A 15,863-nucleotide genomic window follows, 5' to 3' on the forward strand; every position below is an offset into this window, starting at 1 on the left:
AAGCTAAAGATTTTAGTCAAATACTGGAATAATATGAGTCAAAATGTAATACAATATTAAGAGCAGTATCTGAAGCAAAGTTATTTAAAAGTTCTTCCCCACTCTACATTGGAGTGCTACGTTAAATTCTGAGTACTTTATTTTAAGAAGCATACTAACAGTATTCAGAAGAGGGGAACAGAATGGTATACAGACTTAGCCATGACATAAGGCTTGGTAGAAAGAACTAGAGACATTTCCCTGTTATTTAAATACATAATTAGGATATCACATACCTTCTCTTTTATAAAAACAGCAAGATAAGAATCTAAAAGTGAACTCATTTTTCCTAATAGAAAAAATGTTCTGCTCCATTTTTTTACACTGAATCTTATGTAAATGATTGAACAATTCAAGACTAAAAAATTACCCAGTCTCTAGCTCAATGCCTTGCAAACAGGAGCTTAATAAATATTTGCTGAGTTGAATTACCTCCTTGCAGTTCCAATTCATCAAATGGGAAAGGTATATGCATGATTTCACCCATTCCATGCATGCCATGGCCCTAAATACCAACAAATAAAAAAGGTCAAAGGTACATATTAAAAATCTATCCCTGATCATGCTGATGTCTAGAGCTGAAGATCAGATAGCTCCAAAGTCATATCTAGCTCACCTCAGCTTTTCCCCACTATAAAGACAAAGTAACTGATGCCCCCACAGGCGAACTGACTTGTTCACAGTCACATAAATAGGATCAGAGGCAGGATGTGAATCCAGAATCTCTCACTCCTGACAAAGTGGTTTTTCTATTGCTACCTTCTCATATCTCCCTTTTTACATATTCAAAGAATACCTCAAATCTTTTTTCCCCTTTAATCACAAATAGTATCTCATTCATACATCATCTTTCCATCTTTTTTTTATCTTGACATTACCAGCAGCAGAAGGCCTTGTATTCCATTTGAATTGAATCAAATTATAAAATTCTAAACATTTACAAAATATTATACATAAATTATCAGCAATCCAGTGAGGAAAGTAGTCTGGATATCATTTTCATTCTAATCTACATATAAAGACACCTTGTCATATGACCAACATTCTTTCCATGTGCCACAATATGATACTAGACACATTAATATCAAAACTACATCCTCACATTCTCCTTTAAATAATTTCCTATCCTGTTCCTGTCTTTTTTGAAAGGTTTTAGCAACAAATAAATCTCTCTATAATCTTTCTGATATAAATATAAGGCTCCTAAATAAAAGAACTTTATTTCAGTGGGAAAATTAAGTAAACTGAAACATTCTACTTTAAAAGAAATTGAACTTTCAAAAATGTTTTGCTCCTAAAGTATGATGATTACTACACTTGTTTTTCCACAGTTATACTATCTCACGGGCAAAAACAACAGGTTAAAAATATAAACACACATAAAAGTATACAAAAGAAATAAATGTATGACATTTTCTTCAAAATATAATTTAGCACATTAAAACATATTAGTTCTATTAATTTTTATATTTTTTAAACAATGTAAAACAATGTCATTTTTAATGTTTAGGTAAGAAGTTTATCCTCCATTACATACAACAGAACTTCACTAATTTGTTTTAGAGTAACAATCCAAAAACTAGGAAGATGTAGTACCATCTATTGCACCTAACTAATGAGGAAACAAGACAGAGAGGTTAAGCAACTTGCTAAAAGCCACACAATGAACCAGTGGCCTGGCCAGGCTCAGGATCTAGACTTTCTGAAGCCACTCACTTGATTCTCACAATTCTAAATTAATTAAGCCCAAATTGAAATTCAACCTCCTTTTATGCAGAGAACTATCTAAAAAAAGTCAAATTTGAATATTTCAAATAAGGTTGTTTAATACCTGAATTAAAACTGCAGAATGTGTTAAAGCATCATTCAACATAGTGAGCACATTCGAAGTAGGAACTACTCCAGGATCATGACCCCAGGAAGTTATTAATAAGCGATCATAACCCTATAGGACACAAATGGACAACAGAAAGCAGTCACTCCTAAATATAATTTTTAAAACATTTTAAATAATTAATTTTATGGTCAATAGCAGTTTCCACTCCCTTGGCACTATTTCCTCCCACATTAAAAAAAAAATATATATATATATACACACACACACACACACACACGCACAAATCAAATGCACTCAATGTACCTGAAATATATCTGGAAGTTTTCGCAGCCTTGTACCTTTGGAAAGTAAGAGAGAAGGTGGTCCTTGCCCAGTAATATGGTATATGTATAATTTAAACCAGACTGAACTGACTTCTGGAATTGCTGGTCCAATGTGCTACAACAACAATAAAGTAGATCTTGATACCAAATTAAAGGGGAAGTTGCAATAACGAACTTCATGTGTTCACTAAAGCATAGCAGACAACCAAGTATTTTTCCCCAAAATGTGCATATATCTGGAAGTTTTCGCAGCCTTGTACCTTTGGAAAGTAAGAGAGAAGGTGGTCCTTGCCCAGTAATATGGTATATGTATAATTTAAACCAGACTGAACTGACTTCTGGAATTGCTGGTCCAATGTGCTACAACAACAATAAAGTAGATCTTGATACCAAATTAAAGGGGAAGTTGCAATAACTAACTTCATGTGTTCACTAAAGCATAGCAGACAACCAAGTATTTTTCCCCAAAATGTGCATCAGCCATTCCCTCTCTTCACCATTCCCTCTTCAAACCACCTGGGAAAAAGAGGCCTGAAAATAGTATTGAGGATTTTTTTTTTGTCATGTGCATGAAAATAGATGAACTAAAGTAACAAATAAAGTAATAACATTAATATTTCCTAGATTTTGGATAACCATAGGAACATTTGCTGTATGATTTTCAAATTATATAACATCTTCACTATCATTTGAAAAAGATTTAATTTGTTCTTATCAGATATTCTCAAGAATGTGAAATAAAATTTCATAGCTTTCAGGAATATGTACTTTAAAATGTTTTATTAATGAATGTTTACTGTAATTCTAATTTTGGAATGAAACTCCTTATTGCCACTCACAACTTCTCCAAATAAAGATAATCCTGCTCCCTAAGACAGAGATATTGACTGTCTAAGATTGGTAAGGGGAGGCTCCTAAGAACAACTCAAAGTCAAAGAAGATTATGATGGCCACTCTCTGTTGTCTTCTGGGGAGAAGTAAATGTTATTTCCCCTTTGAGCATATATTTATTCTCTTTACAATGTCATTACCTGGGGAGTACAGCTGCTGATGGGTCGGATTTCATTAGTGAGGGGAGCCATGGAAACAAGCAAAGAATAATTTTTGTTTAAGACTCTACTGCAGGTGGCAGGATCTAAACCAAGGAGGCTTTCACATCGTAAAAGATCCAAAGGAAAACCTGAATTATGAATAAGCATACACAATAAGAATTAACAAAAATCTGAAGGATAATGGAAAAGAGAAAAAGTTTAAAAGTCTACTGCCTTGAATTTTCTTAAACAGTTTAAGCTCTTATCTTCAAAGAAAAATCACTATGCCTATTGACCAGTTCCTGACATACTAGCTAGAAAAATGGAAAATTAAAACTAATGCCCATTCACATCCTGACTTATAAAGTATGGCTGGCAGAGAACTATATAAAACCATGACCCTACTTACAAACCCAATATCTTATCTATACTTCAAGATCAAATATGTAAATATGACCTATTTAATTTTATTGTAAATAATTTTCATGGAATCATGGCTTTAGAAATCATATGCAGTTATCATACCATAATTAGGTTGTTCTGGCTGTGCCGTTTGTGCAACTAAATCTTTATTGTGTCGTAAGAACAATATTGTGTTTCTCAGAGTAAGTGCATGATCAAAATATCTTTGTGCTTCTCCTTCACCAGTACTCTGAACCTAAACCAAGAGAATAAATCCAACAAATAACATATTCACTTTAATAATATCATTCATTTTAATAGATCATCACATAATAAAGTACATGTAAGTTTATACTTAAAAATGAGTAAATTTGTGCAAATAGTATGAAACCGTGCCCTGCCACTTCATTTGTTTCCAATTAACGCTTTACAGCTACAGCAATGAGAAATGAAGCCATCAGTACCTCATATGTATGAGGTGATACTACCACAATTTGAACAGTAGTTTCTCTTTTTCTTCATGATATAATAAAACAAATGAGGTTAGAGGATAACACAAAATTAACAAAATAGCATCCACTGCTGGACCAGCAAAATCAGACATATAAGTTGTTGCTAACAATGACAAAAGCAAAACCAAGAGTGATTTATTAAAAAACTAACACCTCAATAAACCCCCTAAGGAATAAAAATAAGCTCTTTCAGAAGACACAGTCAAGAGGTGAACTCTTATCTATTTGAATATGGTGCTTAATGAAGGCAATGTCATAGATTATATCTCCAAATAGATCAATTACTCTCACAAAGGGGAAAAATATACACATATTATCTCTTTTTTTGTCTAGTCCTGTCACAAACTTTGTATTGCTCATCACATGTTGAAGTGAACATAAAATACAAAGCACATGTTCTACTGACACCAGATTGGTAATAGCACCTTTGTATATGAAAGGTAGCATACACATTCTAAGAATATGGAAAACTAGAGGACAAGCCCACAGCATATTTTTATTTATATATATATGTGTGTGTGTGTGTGTGTGTTTACACCATATATATACATATATATATATATATGTGTGTGTATATATATATATATATATATATATACACACACACACACACACACACACATATATTTATACCCCATATTAAAAAAAAAATTTAAATCTGTGGAGTGGACAAGATCAATCACATAAACTAAATCAAAATTAGAAAATTTTAAAACTGGGAACAAATTATTATTAAACAAAAAACAAACAAACAAAAAAAAAAAACTAAACCTAAGAATACAGAATTCTTTACACAGAATTAGCTATAACATATAAAAGAGAGTTGGAGGAGGGGAGGGAATATGAGAGAGAAAGCTTTTCTAACTTGGTAATTAATATATTAATGAAAGATAAGATAAACTTAAAAAAATAGCCTGAAAATCAAATTTGTTGTGTTAGCACACAAGAAAAATCCAAAAGTAAAGATAAAGCACAATAAATTGATGTAATTTTTTAAATATTGGAAGAACAGCAAAAATCCAATGTAAGACACATAAAAGAAAAGTAATGAAGATTATTTTAGAAATTTGTTTCCTGCACTAAAAACAGGAATAAGTCTTACAAAAAAAAGGAGTAAAAAGAAAGTATTAGATTTTTTTAAAAAAATAGGAACAAATCAGAATTATTGCAAATTCAATGAATAGCACATTAATATATAGGGATGATAAATAAGACCAGAAGGTACTATACCATTAGTCAAAGATCAAATTAGGCCTAAAACTCTTGGCAGACAAAGAACACAACAGAGAGGAAAATATCAAGGGTATAGAAAATACCAATAAAGGGGCAATCAAGATTTTACAGCTAGGAAAACTAGGGCTGTACTCACTGGAAAAAGTTGGTTAAGGGCAAATATGGCTGAAGTCTTCAAGATGCTAAAAGGGATAGTGAGAGTGGATATGAATAACGGTGATACCATGGATATTGTTCCATATTTAAAAGTGGAACAAAAGTTCAGGTAAATCTCACCAAGTGATGAACTTAACACCGGCATAGTGAAGATATAATTTAAGAAAACAATCACAAGATTGTATATTCTGAGCTGTAAAGGATACTAACAACTATTTACCCCATCCTTTTTATTTTACACATAAGGAAACTAAGGGCCCAGATAGAAGGGACTTACTTAAGATCACAGAGCTCATAAAGCAGCAGAGGCAGGACCCAAAATCAAAACCAAATCTTCTGACTACAAATACACTGCTCTTTCCACAACCCCAAAGCTACTTCAGAATCAATTTACTTCTAGACTCAGATTTCTAACTTCCTCTTCTTTATAATTAAATTAATTATCTCTATACAATTAAGATTAATGATCATGTCACACTTTCCAGCAATCAGTGGACTCATCCACTCAATATGTTAGGGTGTCAAAACTGACAAAAAGAAATGTACTTAACACATTTAAAAAAGAAAAATAAATATATGAAAAGATGATTATACTTGTAATATTATCTAGCTTCTTAATTGCAGTCAGTAGCCATTAGTTCCTTCTGCACAGAAGTATATTTAACTACGCTGAAAGTTTCACAATAAAAGTTTAAAATTACCTTTTCAAGTTCTACAAGAAAACTGTCCAGAGATTCATCTGATAGTTTTCCAACTTCAAACATAGTGACTGCATGGCTTTTCAAGTTCTAAATAAGAAATCCAAGAAATAAAAAGCAAGTTTAATTTATAAACATTTTCTAAATTTTTTTTCATTTTTTTATATAATTAAAATGTGGTTCAATTTTTATAAAACTACATTCCAGTGTTTTCTTCCCATTCCATTCCCCCCCAAAAAAACTTTAAAAAATAGGGGATTTGGGGGCAGCTAGGTGGCACCGTAGATATAGCACAAGCCCTGAAGTCAGGAGGATCTCTATTCAAATCTGACCTCAGACACTTAGCACTTCCTAACTGTGTGACCCTGGGCAAGTCACTTAACCCCAACTGCCTCAGCCAAAAAAAAAAAAAAAAAAAAAAAAAAAAAAAAAAGATTTTCTTCATATTACAAAGATTATTTTAATTGTCTTAAATATAGTTTGGGTTACAAGAAAAGTAATTGCATACTTTTAAAAATGTATACTTTTTTAATATACCACCTACATTTCCCAGTGTTTCCCCACACATTTCCCCCTCAAAAAAAGACATTACTTATAAAAAAGAATAAAATGGGGGAAGATACAGTTCAGCAAAAGTAAGGAACCAAAAAAAAAAAAAAAAAATCTAATGTTATATGCAATATTTCAGATTTATAGTTCCCATTCTGTACAAGGAAAAAAGTATCCTTTTTTTTCTTTGGAAACATATATTTGCATACTCGTTTTCAAGAAATAAATTATCATATGAAGCAATGTACATATGCATCATAGTTCATATTTAATCTATTTTTATACTTTTAGAAGTTTTTAACTTTTAAGAAGAAATTTACATACTGGTGAAAGATTTCCCATCATTAAAAAGGCAGTGAGTGTTGAATCAAATAGGAAAGCAATACGCTTCGTGTATCCTGTAGACATACTCAAGCTGCTTATGCTGGCTGTATCGGCTAAATTAAAAAAAAAAAAAAAAAAAAAATGCAATCCATATTTACAATCAGTGAAATCAAGGGCTTAATTTATCTGTATAGTCACTAAAAACAGTTCATTAATCTAATAATGCAATCCATAACTTTAATTTCAATTTTATTTCTACTGATGATAAAGGATATATTTATTCAATGAAATAAGAGCACCCAATCATACAAATGTGAAACTAAGCTTAAAAAACATCACTGTTTGCAAAACTATGATGTATATGAAAGATTTCATGAGAATAATTTTAACTTTATTTTTTTTTAATTAAAAAGCTCAACAAATTCTACAGATCATTTTCTCTTCCTCTTTAAGATTTTTGCTTTTTTCATACTTCACAATTTTAATCATATATTGGTTGATTGTTTCAACCATCAAATTCTAACCATGCATTTCTTCAAAAAATTTGATACAATGGACACATTTTGAACCTTTACATACATAATTATAAGAATTAGAAGAATTAGAAAATAAATTAGTAGTCATCCTCATTTTTCTATGCTCATTTCCCACCAAAAAAAATCAAATTTTTCCTCAATTCTTAAACAAAAGCAACAATCCTAAAGATATAACTAAGTTAATAGTGTTTTGATACAATGTAGAAATATTTCATGTTTTCTACATTCTACATTTTCTACATTCACAGATATAACAATGTTCACCTGGATCTTCTTGACTATTTGTGTCTGTATCAGTTGCTGAAGAAGCTTCTTGCACAGGACTCCTACTTTCCCCACCATCCCATGAAAGGAGCATCTTTTGTGGATCTAAAGTACTCCTATTGATGAACAAGTAAATTTAAATTGAATATACATCTATACATGACCTTGTAAAAAATCTAATGTTAATATTATTATTACATACATATTACAAACAATTTTAAATAGATAACATGTTCTAACCAAGGACAACTGTCTTTATCATACAATTAAGATTTAATATATATGAATGAGAAGTTAGCTGAAAAGTAGCACAGTTAAGACAAGAGGAGAATCAGGATAGAAATGAAGAGAAATAAATTCTCATGGCAAGTCTACCACTAATTAGCCATTACTACCACTAATTAGCCATTACCTTGGCTGAGTTAATTCATAGTCATATTTTCCTATCTGGAGTTTTGAACTGCTAAAGCCCTTTGCATACTAAAAATTCCATGAATCTATAAAAGTATTTACTTTAATCGGTTTACAGAAGGAACATTCCGCCATGATGAATGAAGCTGATCCATATTAATTACTTGTCCTTTCTTATGAGCAAAACCTAATCGACAGTACATGGAAACCGCATTCTGAAAATTAAAAAATATATATTACTACTTAGTTGAAAACAAAGTACCTAGAGAATGTATGAATGAAAATACTAAGACCGTTTATATTGTAGTTCTTAAATACTTTCACACATCACAACTACCCAAGCAGGTTTTTTTTAGATAGCTGTATTTCCCCCTAAATATCTTGACATATCAGAGAAGAAAAATACAGGAGGACCCAGAAAGTCCTCATCTAAGCCAGTTTTCTAAAAGTTCTAACAATTCTAATCTGTTACTCTCTTAGAATACCCCTGAAAATCTCAACCAAGCTTCCAATCCACCTAACGTCACTGACTTATAATGAGAAGAAAAAATTGACAAAAAAATCATTAAACTTTCAATTCAAACAATGAAATAAAATCAAATTTCTAAATAAAATTACATACCTTCACTAGGGATAAGTCTATCTCAAGGACATTTGCAAGCTAGGAAAAAAAAGGTCAAAAATAATTATTTAAAAAGTTAAGTTTATAAAAGTGGATGCATATTAATGAAAAATATCATTATAAAATTGAAAAATTATAAAAGTGATACAGAGAACTAACCATTTTTTTTTTTAAAAGCTTAATATACTTCTTATACCTGCTTCTATAGGGCTTTTCAGGTTACTTCTCATAGCTACTTAGTTCTGATGGGGGAGTCCCTAATCACTCCCAGATACAATAGGCAGCTCCTAACTCCAAAATGCTGACATGCCTCCTTTCCTTCCTCAACATAATGTCTTCCCTTCCAGGTTCAGATCCTCTGCCTCCACCAATTCCTTCCCCTATGCTCCTATTATTCTTACCACTCTCATTCCTTCCACACTTAACTTGCACTTCGTTTAAATCTGTCTACTTGTTCCCTCTGCCCCCTGCCATGGAATTTTAAATTCCTTGATAATAAAAAGACTTCCTTTTTGTCTGTGAGTATTCAGCAGGTAATACCTTAGTGGTTAAAGAGTCAAGAAGACCAAATTTCAAGTGTTGGCTCTAATACATAATTGGTTGGGTGACCCTGGGCTCAGTTCACCCTTCAGAAATATGGAAACTCTCTAAAACTATAATATACAAACACTCTTCATTGGAGAAATCCCTATACATGAAATTATAGGTCTAATACCTATCTCTACTTTGAACATAGTGGATGTCTAACAATGTTCCCTGAATTGAACTGATATCATTAGAAGCAAATAGACTGACAGGATTGCATAAAGTAAAGAACCCAGACAATAAAGGAAGAAAAAGAGAAAAGACCCAAAAAAGAGAACTCAGGAGAATATGGTGCAAGTCAAGGTAAAACAGAAAAGATAAGTCCTAGCCATCATAATTCACCATCTCTTCCATACTCTTACCTCTACCAGACACCATATCCTGGAGAAACCTCCATTCTAGGGTTCGTTTGTCCTAATTGGTGATTGCTATCTCCCTGTCTCCAATCTTCATTTCATTTCCTTCTCTCAGGTTATTTCTTTTATAACCCTGTCATTTTCCTGCCCAGTTCCCACCCTTCAACTCCTGCTTTGACATTATTTCTCCATAGGGTATGTAAATCTCTTTTCTTCATGATCCCACTTTATGGTCCCTGTAAGAAAAATACTCCTCCCTACCCACTACTCCTGAGTTATTTTTCCCAAAAGAATATAAGTTCCTGAAGCACAGAGATTATCTTTGCCTCTGTATTTGTATCCCCAGCATTTAGCACAGTATTTGGGATGCAGCACATGCAAAATAAATAAATAAATGTTCTTTTTACTTTAAAAAAATTTTTATTTCATTTATTCCTTGGCTTATGATTTTATGATTATGTTATGATTTTAAAAGGTCCCTTGATAAACAAATATAGTTCATAATTTAATAGTATGATTGTGGAAAGTCATTTGATAAAATAACTGAGACCTTTTTTTTTAAATTTCCAAAATGAATTAAAAAAATAATTTAAAAAAATGACTTTCTTATGAAAGTCCTAAAACATAGTAGCCTTTTAATACTGTTTCAAATACCCAATTTATTCAAATCATCAAATCAAATTTAGTTTGCTTTATTATAAATACATTTTATGTTTCTAAGATTTTGTTTGTCATAAGAACTGTCACACTTACCTCTGCAACATTAGTGTGCTCATCTATTGAAACAAATATTTTGTAGAGTAGAGTTTCAAAATAATCACCTTGGACCCGATTCATTACAAAACCTTCAAGTGGTGGTACTTAAAAGAAATATACATTTCCTTAGGAATTTAATTTTAAAAAATACAAAGCAAATGTTTAAATGTCTTAACAAGAAAAAAAAAAAAAGTCAGTCACTTCAATCTAATCTTTGACTTAAATTAAGTATCCAGGTTAAGTTTCAAAAACTATCAATTAGCACTGTTTTCATTATACCCAAAACCAAATAAAAACCCAAGATTGTCAGGGAAGCTAAAACAAAACTGTCCATTTATCACATCTAGAGAAGTGATCACATAACTTCTACCTGAGAACCTCTGCTGAAGGAGACTACACTGAATGAATATAAAGTTCTTGAACTGAGGACCATAGTGTCTCAGGAATTTAAAAATAAAATGAAAAGATGAAGGACAAAATCAAAGCTGTTGCAGTGAAATTAGGGATTATTCTTTGGTCAACTACTGCATGAGGTCCAAGGTAGGGAGTAGATGACTTAAGAAAATGAGGTCAGTGTCATGTAGAATAGTGACTACGGTGGAAGAAAGTGTCATTTTCTCTATGGTTCTACTCTTTTCATCTAGTACTCAATCCCTTCTCTTCTTCTGCTTCTCCCCTAATCTATCTCTACATATCTCTTTCAATTTCCTTAACCCTCTCTTTCTCCTGGTACTTTAAGTGGCCATCATTTAGAATTAAAGCAGCCATAATTTAGAAAGTTTTTTGATTCATTTATTTGAGCTTTTATGCTATCTATTCTTAATTTTAAAAGCAGATTTCAAAATTTTTCTCATGGAAAAAATCCTGAAGCTGATCATAAATTAATTTTTACTTAAATGTGTACTTAAGGTTTTTGGGTTTTTTTTTGGTAAATCAGTAAGGTTTCCCCATTTCAATCTTATATCTTAAATGCTTATGTTATGACTAAAGTGAATTTTAACTTAAAATACAAACTGCCAAAAATATGTAGATGTAAAAATGTTTTAGGATGTATTTATTTACAAACCAAAAGGCAATTAGAATGCTATAGCACTACTCACAGGCATACAAGAACAATGGCTGCCAAAGTTTTGAAGTAATTGTCAAATAAATTGTAGTGAAGAAAAAACAACTGCTACCAGTATTCAGATAGGGGAAAGAAAACAGAATGGAAATGCTTTTTGAATGATATGATTTAGTATGGACCTCAAAGGAATGCCAGGGAGGAAAGAAAAGGATATATGCCAAGTGGGTGAGCAAGTAGAAATGAAAGCATAAAAGTGGGAAATAACAAAATATTTTCAAGAGATAGTGAACAACAATTAATGATAGATAAGGTTTACAAAATGTTTTCCTCACAACAATTCTACTTCGTTAAACTGGAGTTGAAGAAGTTGAGGAGATGAAGATAAGACCTGAAGTGAAAACTAAACTATGAAGAAACCTGTAGAGCAAGCAAGAGTTTGAATTGCTTCATGTAAGTCACTTAAGATTTTTGATTGAGAAATACATTATGATAAAAATTGTGCTTTTGGAAGATTTGTAATATGAAAATATGCAAAATAAATAAAGGAGAATGAGACTGGAAACAAGGGAAAACCACGTCATTAGTTTCACCATGAGATGAAAGACTAAATTAAGCTTTTCCTACTTAATTGTTCTCATAAAGTAGGCTTAATCAATGGCAGCAGAAACAGAAAAGAAAAGAAATTATAACAATTTTAGGTTTTATATCGAATCCCTCAGACTGACAAATATGACAAAATGCAAAAGTGACAAATTTAAGTTAGTCCCTAATACGTTGTTGGTACAACTGTGAACTAGTCCCACTTATGAAAAATAACTTGGAATTTTAATAGAAAAAAATTACTGAACTAAAAAAGCCTTTGGCCCAATGATATTAATTCTGGGGATATGCCCCAAGAAGATCAAAATCAAAAGGAAAATTCCTGAATATACAAAATATTCAGAAAGGCAATTATGGTGGTATCAAAAAATTGAACACAAAGTAGGTATCCATTAACTGAGGGGTAGTTAAGTAAATTAGGATATATGAATGTAATGGAATGTTAATTATACCATAAGACACAGTGAATTTTACAAACAATTCAGAGAAATTCAATTGCAAAACAGGCACAAGTTAACAAGTTACATATTAATGAAAAGGAAAATAATAATGAAAAACCTCAATGTAATGTCTAATCTTTCCTTCAAAGGACTAAGTAATAAAATACACTTTCTTCATCTTAGCTAAAAAGTGGTGGACAATAACAGGTTGTAGTTGTTTAGTTGTTTCAGTGATGTCCAACTCACAATGATGCCATTTGAGGTTTTCTTGGTAAAGATACTGAAGTGGTTTGCCCTTTCCTGCTCCAGCTCATTTAAAGATAAATAACTAGAACAAACAGGGTTAAGTGACTTGCCCACAATCATGCAGCTAAGTAAGTGTCTGAGACCAGATTTGGCATCAGGATGATGAGTCAGGCCTAACACTCTGTCCACTGCTACCAATATAACAGCAGAATACTGTATACATTGTCAGGCATTACTGAAGTGTTGGTTTGTTTTACTTAAATATACTTGTTATAAGGCAGAATTGTTGTGGGAAAGGAGATAAAGAAGAATCACTGGAAAAAGGACAATGATATTTTAAAAAATTAACTTTTTTTGAACAAAGGAATAGCAGGTATAAGAGTACAAATAATAAAATTGCTGTGCTAAGAGCTGGAGATACAAATGCAAGGGGAAAAAAAGACTTCAAGTTTCCTACTCTTGGAAACTAGAAAGAAAAATATTTACATTTATAAGAGTGCTTTAAGTTTAGCAAAATACTTTTCTAACAATATGTAAAATATGTATTACAAATATTATCTCCAAAGTGCTATCTAACTGAAATGTAAAAATCAGAAGGAGTTTCGGGGGAAAATGAAAAGCATTTCTATGTATTTATATAGCACTTAAAGTTTTATGAGAAAAACAAAGACTATCTCATTTAATCTTCACAACACTGTGAACTAGAAATTATTCTCATTATACAAACAAGGAAACTTAAGGTAACAAAGGTGAAGTGATTTCATCCACAGTCACATAACTATTACATACTTTCTCTATCACCCAGCTACCATAAGGTTCAGCTTTAGATTTGTTTAACTTGAATGCTGGTGGGGTAACCACATTAAACTGTCCAAACACTAAGAAGTATGAGATTGGAACTTGGGAGAGAAATCAAGTTAGAAATGGATTTTAAAATATTCTACACAGATGTGAAAGTTCAAATCATTAAAGTCAACATGTTTTCTAAGGGAAAGAACAGAGAGCCAGAAGAACAGACTGAAGCTGCCCAGCTATAAGGGGAAGGAAAACCTGGCAAAGAAGTATCAGTATGAACAGCAGGACAGCTAAGCATAAAGTAGGATTATAGAGTTTCAAGGAGGAGCTACAACCACATCAGAAGCTACTAAGTTCTAGTGAATGAAGATACAGAAAAGTAACTGGATTTAGCAACTGCAGCATTCTTAGGAACTTTCAAAATTGCAATGTCAGACAGAAGCCAGCCAACCCAGAGAGTCTCAGAATAAGTAGTGAGGGCATAGAAGCTATTATCAGAGCCTATTTGTTTAACAATAATAATTTGGCAGTGAAAGGAAAGTATCCAAAAATATTTGTGTATTTTTATAATTTTTATAGTCAAAAAATACTAATGTACATACATTAATATCTAAGTGAGGACGTAGGTGTGATGCATTAGGTTTTTCAAGTTTAATCTATGTTTCAAGTTTTGAAAGTATATATTCAGTGATATCACTAAACCTCTATTTAGAGTATTTACAAGACTAAGTAGATTCTTCTAATATAAATCTTATCTAAACATATTTTATGAAGCTAAATCTGTTTTATCATTTAAATACCACCCAAAACTACAAATCACATAAGAAAAGTTAACAAAGCTTTCACATTGTCTTAAAATGAAAAAAGTAAGTTATTTCACTATCAGGATCAGATCATGTCAGAATAGGACAATTAAACCACCTTCACCATTCACACATTCTAGAGCACATGACAGCAGGAGATTCAAAACTATTCTAAAATTGTATGTGTTATCCATAACTAGTATAGAGCTTAGACACAACATTAAAATATTCCAAGGAAAAAAAGATGACCAAGTATAATAGTTATTTAAGAAATCAGGAAAATAAAATATTAGGAAATTTAGTTATCAGAATGCCCTTTCCCCCATCTATCCCTTTCCCAACCTATCTACTAAAAGGCTACCTACTCCATATACTTCCAGACCTCATATCAATAAAAATCTTCCTCCTCAAACCTACAGCATTCTGTAACTGTAAAAGTCCTTATGAAATACTATATTACTGTATAAAACTATCTGAGTTGGCATCTTATCCATCTACTAGGTTATAACTTCTTAAAAGCAAGGATCATCACTTATAGAAATATTATCCCCCTTAGTGCCTAACACATTTTTCTGCATATAGCATCCACTATAGACACTTAATAAATACATTGTACTACCAGTACATACATACCTGCAATACAACTGTCATCAGATATGGGTACATCAAGATAAATAAATCCTTTGTTATATAAACCTACAGAAATAAGCATACATTGTTTTACATTTTTGAATAAACTAATAATAATTATTTTCTGTTCTTCTACTCTGTTACTCTCTTCCAAGTATGTGGAGAAAGTATGTGCTTTCCTTCCCTCCCCCTGTTTCTCTCTCTATGTGATTTTAAAAATTCTAGTCCTTTTCACTTTTACTCTTCCTAACCTCTACCACAAATAGACAATTATAAATTATGTAAATTCTTTCACGCCTACTTTTTATGTATTAAAATTTACATTTAGTTTTCACTATATTCCTTTCATATTAAGTTTAAATCAGAATTTTCCTGGATTTGTAAGACCCAGGAGAACTACAGGTTCAAAGAACCATAAATTTAGAACTGGAAGGGACCATAGAAGCCATTGAGTCTAGTACCTCATTTTGCAGATGAAATGAAAATAATTTGAAGAAATTAAGAATCAGAAAAGCTAAGTGAATTGCCTGGGAATCAGCTAGTAAATGTCTGAGCAAGATTTGAGTTCAATTCTTCTTGACTGTAAGCCCAGATGTTCTACCTACTTTGAAAATATGTTGCAAATCAGTTCCATTTGTTCAATAATGAA

General features: G+C 31.7%; 1 protein-coding gene across 1 annotated transcript in view; it reads right to left on the bottom strand.

Annotated features, from left to right (window-relative positions):
- FAM91A1 (family with sequence similarity 91 member A1) overlaps window positions 1-15,863 on the bottom strand; it is a 51,567-nt gene that overhangs the window by 14,279 nt on the left and 21,425 nt on the right. The window contains exons 8-19 of the mRNA XM_074266014.1: window positions 15,218-15,280; window positions 10,632-10,738; window positions 8,938-8,976; window positions 8,418-8,530; window positions 7,905-8,020; window positions 7,105-7,217; window positions 6,235-6,321; window positions 3,756-3,888; window positions 3,231-3,379; window positions 2,180-2,314; window positions 1,871-1,984; window positions 472-544 (exon numbers count right to left, since the gene is read on the bottom strand). Of these exons, the coding sequence (XP_074122115.1) occupies window positions 472-544; window positions 1,871-1,984; window positions 2,180-2,314; window positions 3,231-3,379; window positions 3,756-3,888; window positions 6,235-6,321; window positions 7,105-7,217; window positions 7,905-8,020; window positions 8,418-8,530; window positions 8,938-8,976; window positions 10,632-10,738; window positions 15,218-15,280 (1,242 nt within the window). The remainder of the gene's footprint in view (window positions 1-471; window positions 545-1,870; window positions 1,985-2,179; window positions 2,315-3,230; window positions 3,380-3,755; window positions 3,889-6,234; window positions 6,322-7,104; window positions 7,218-7,904; window positions 8,021-8,417; window positions 8,531-8,937; window positions 8,977-10,631; window positions 10,739-15,217; window positions 15,281-15,863) is intronic.

Source organism: Sminthopsis crassicaudata, chromosome 1 (genome assembly GCF_048593235.1).
Source record: "Sminthopsis crassicaudata isolate SCR6 chromosome 1, ASM4859323v1, whole genome shotgun sequence".
Classification (NCBI taxonomy): domain Eukaryota; kingdom Metazoa; phylum Chordata; class Mammalia; order Dasyuromorphia; family Dasyuridae; genus Sminthopsis; species Sminthopsis crassicaudata.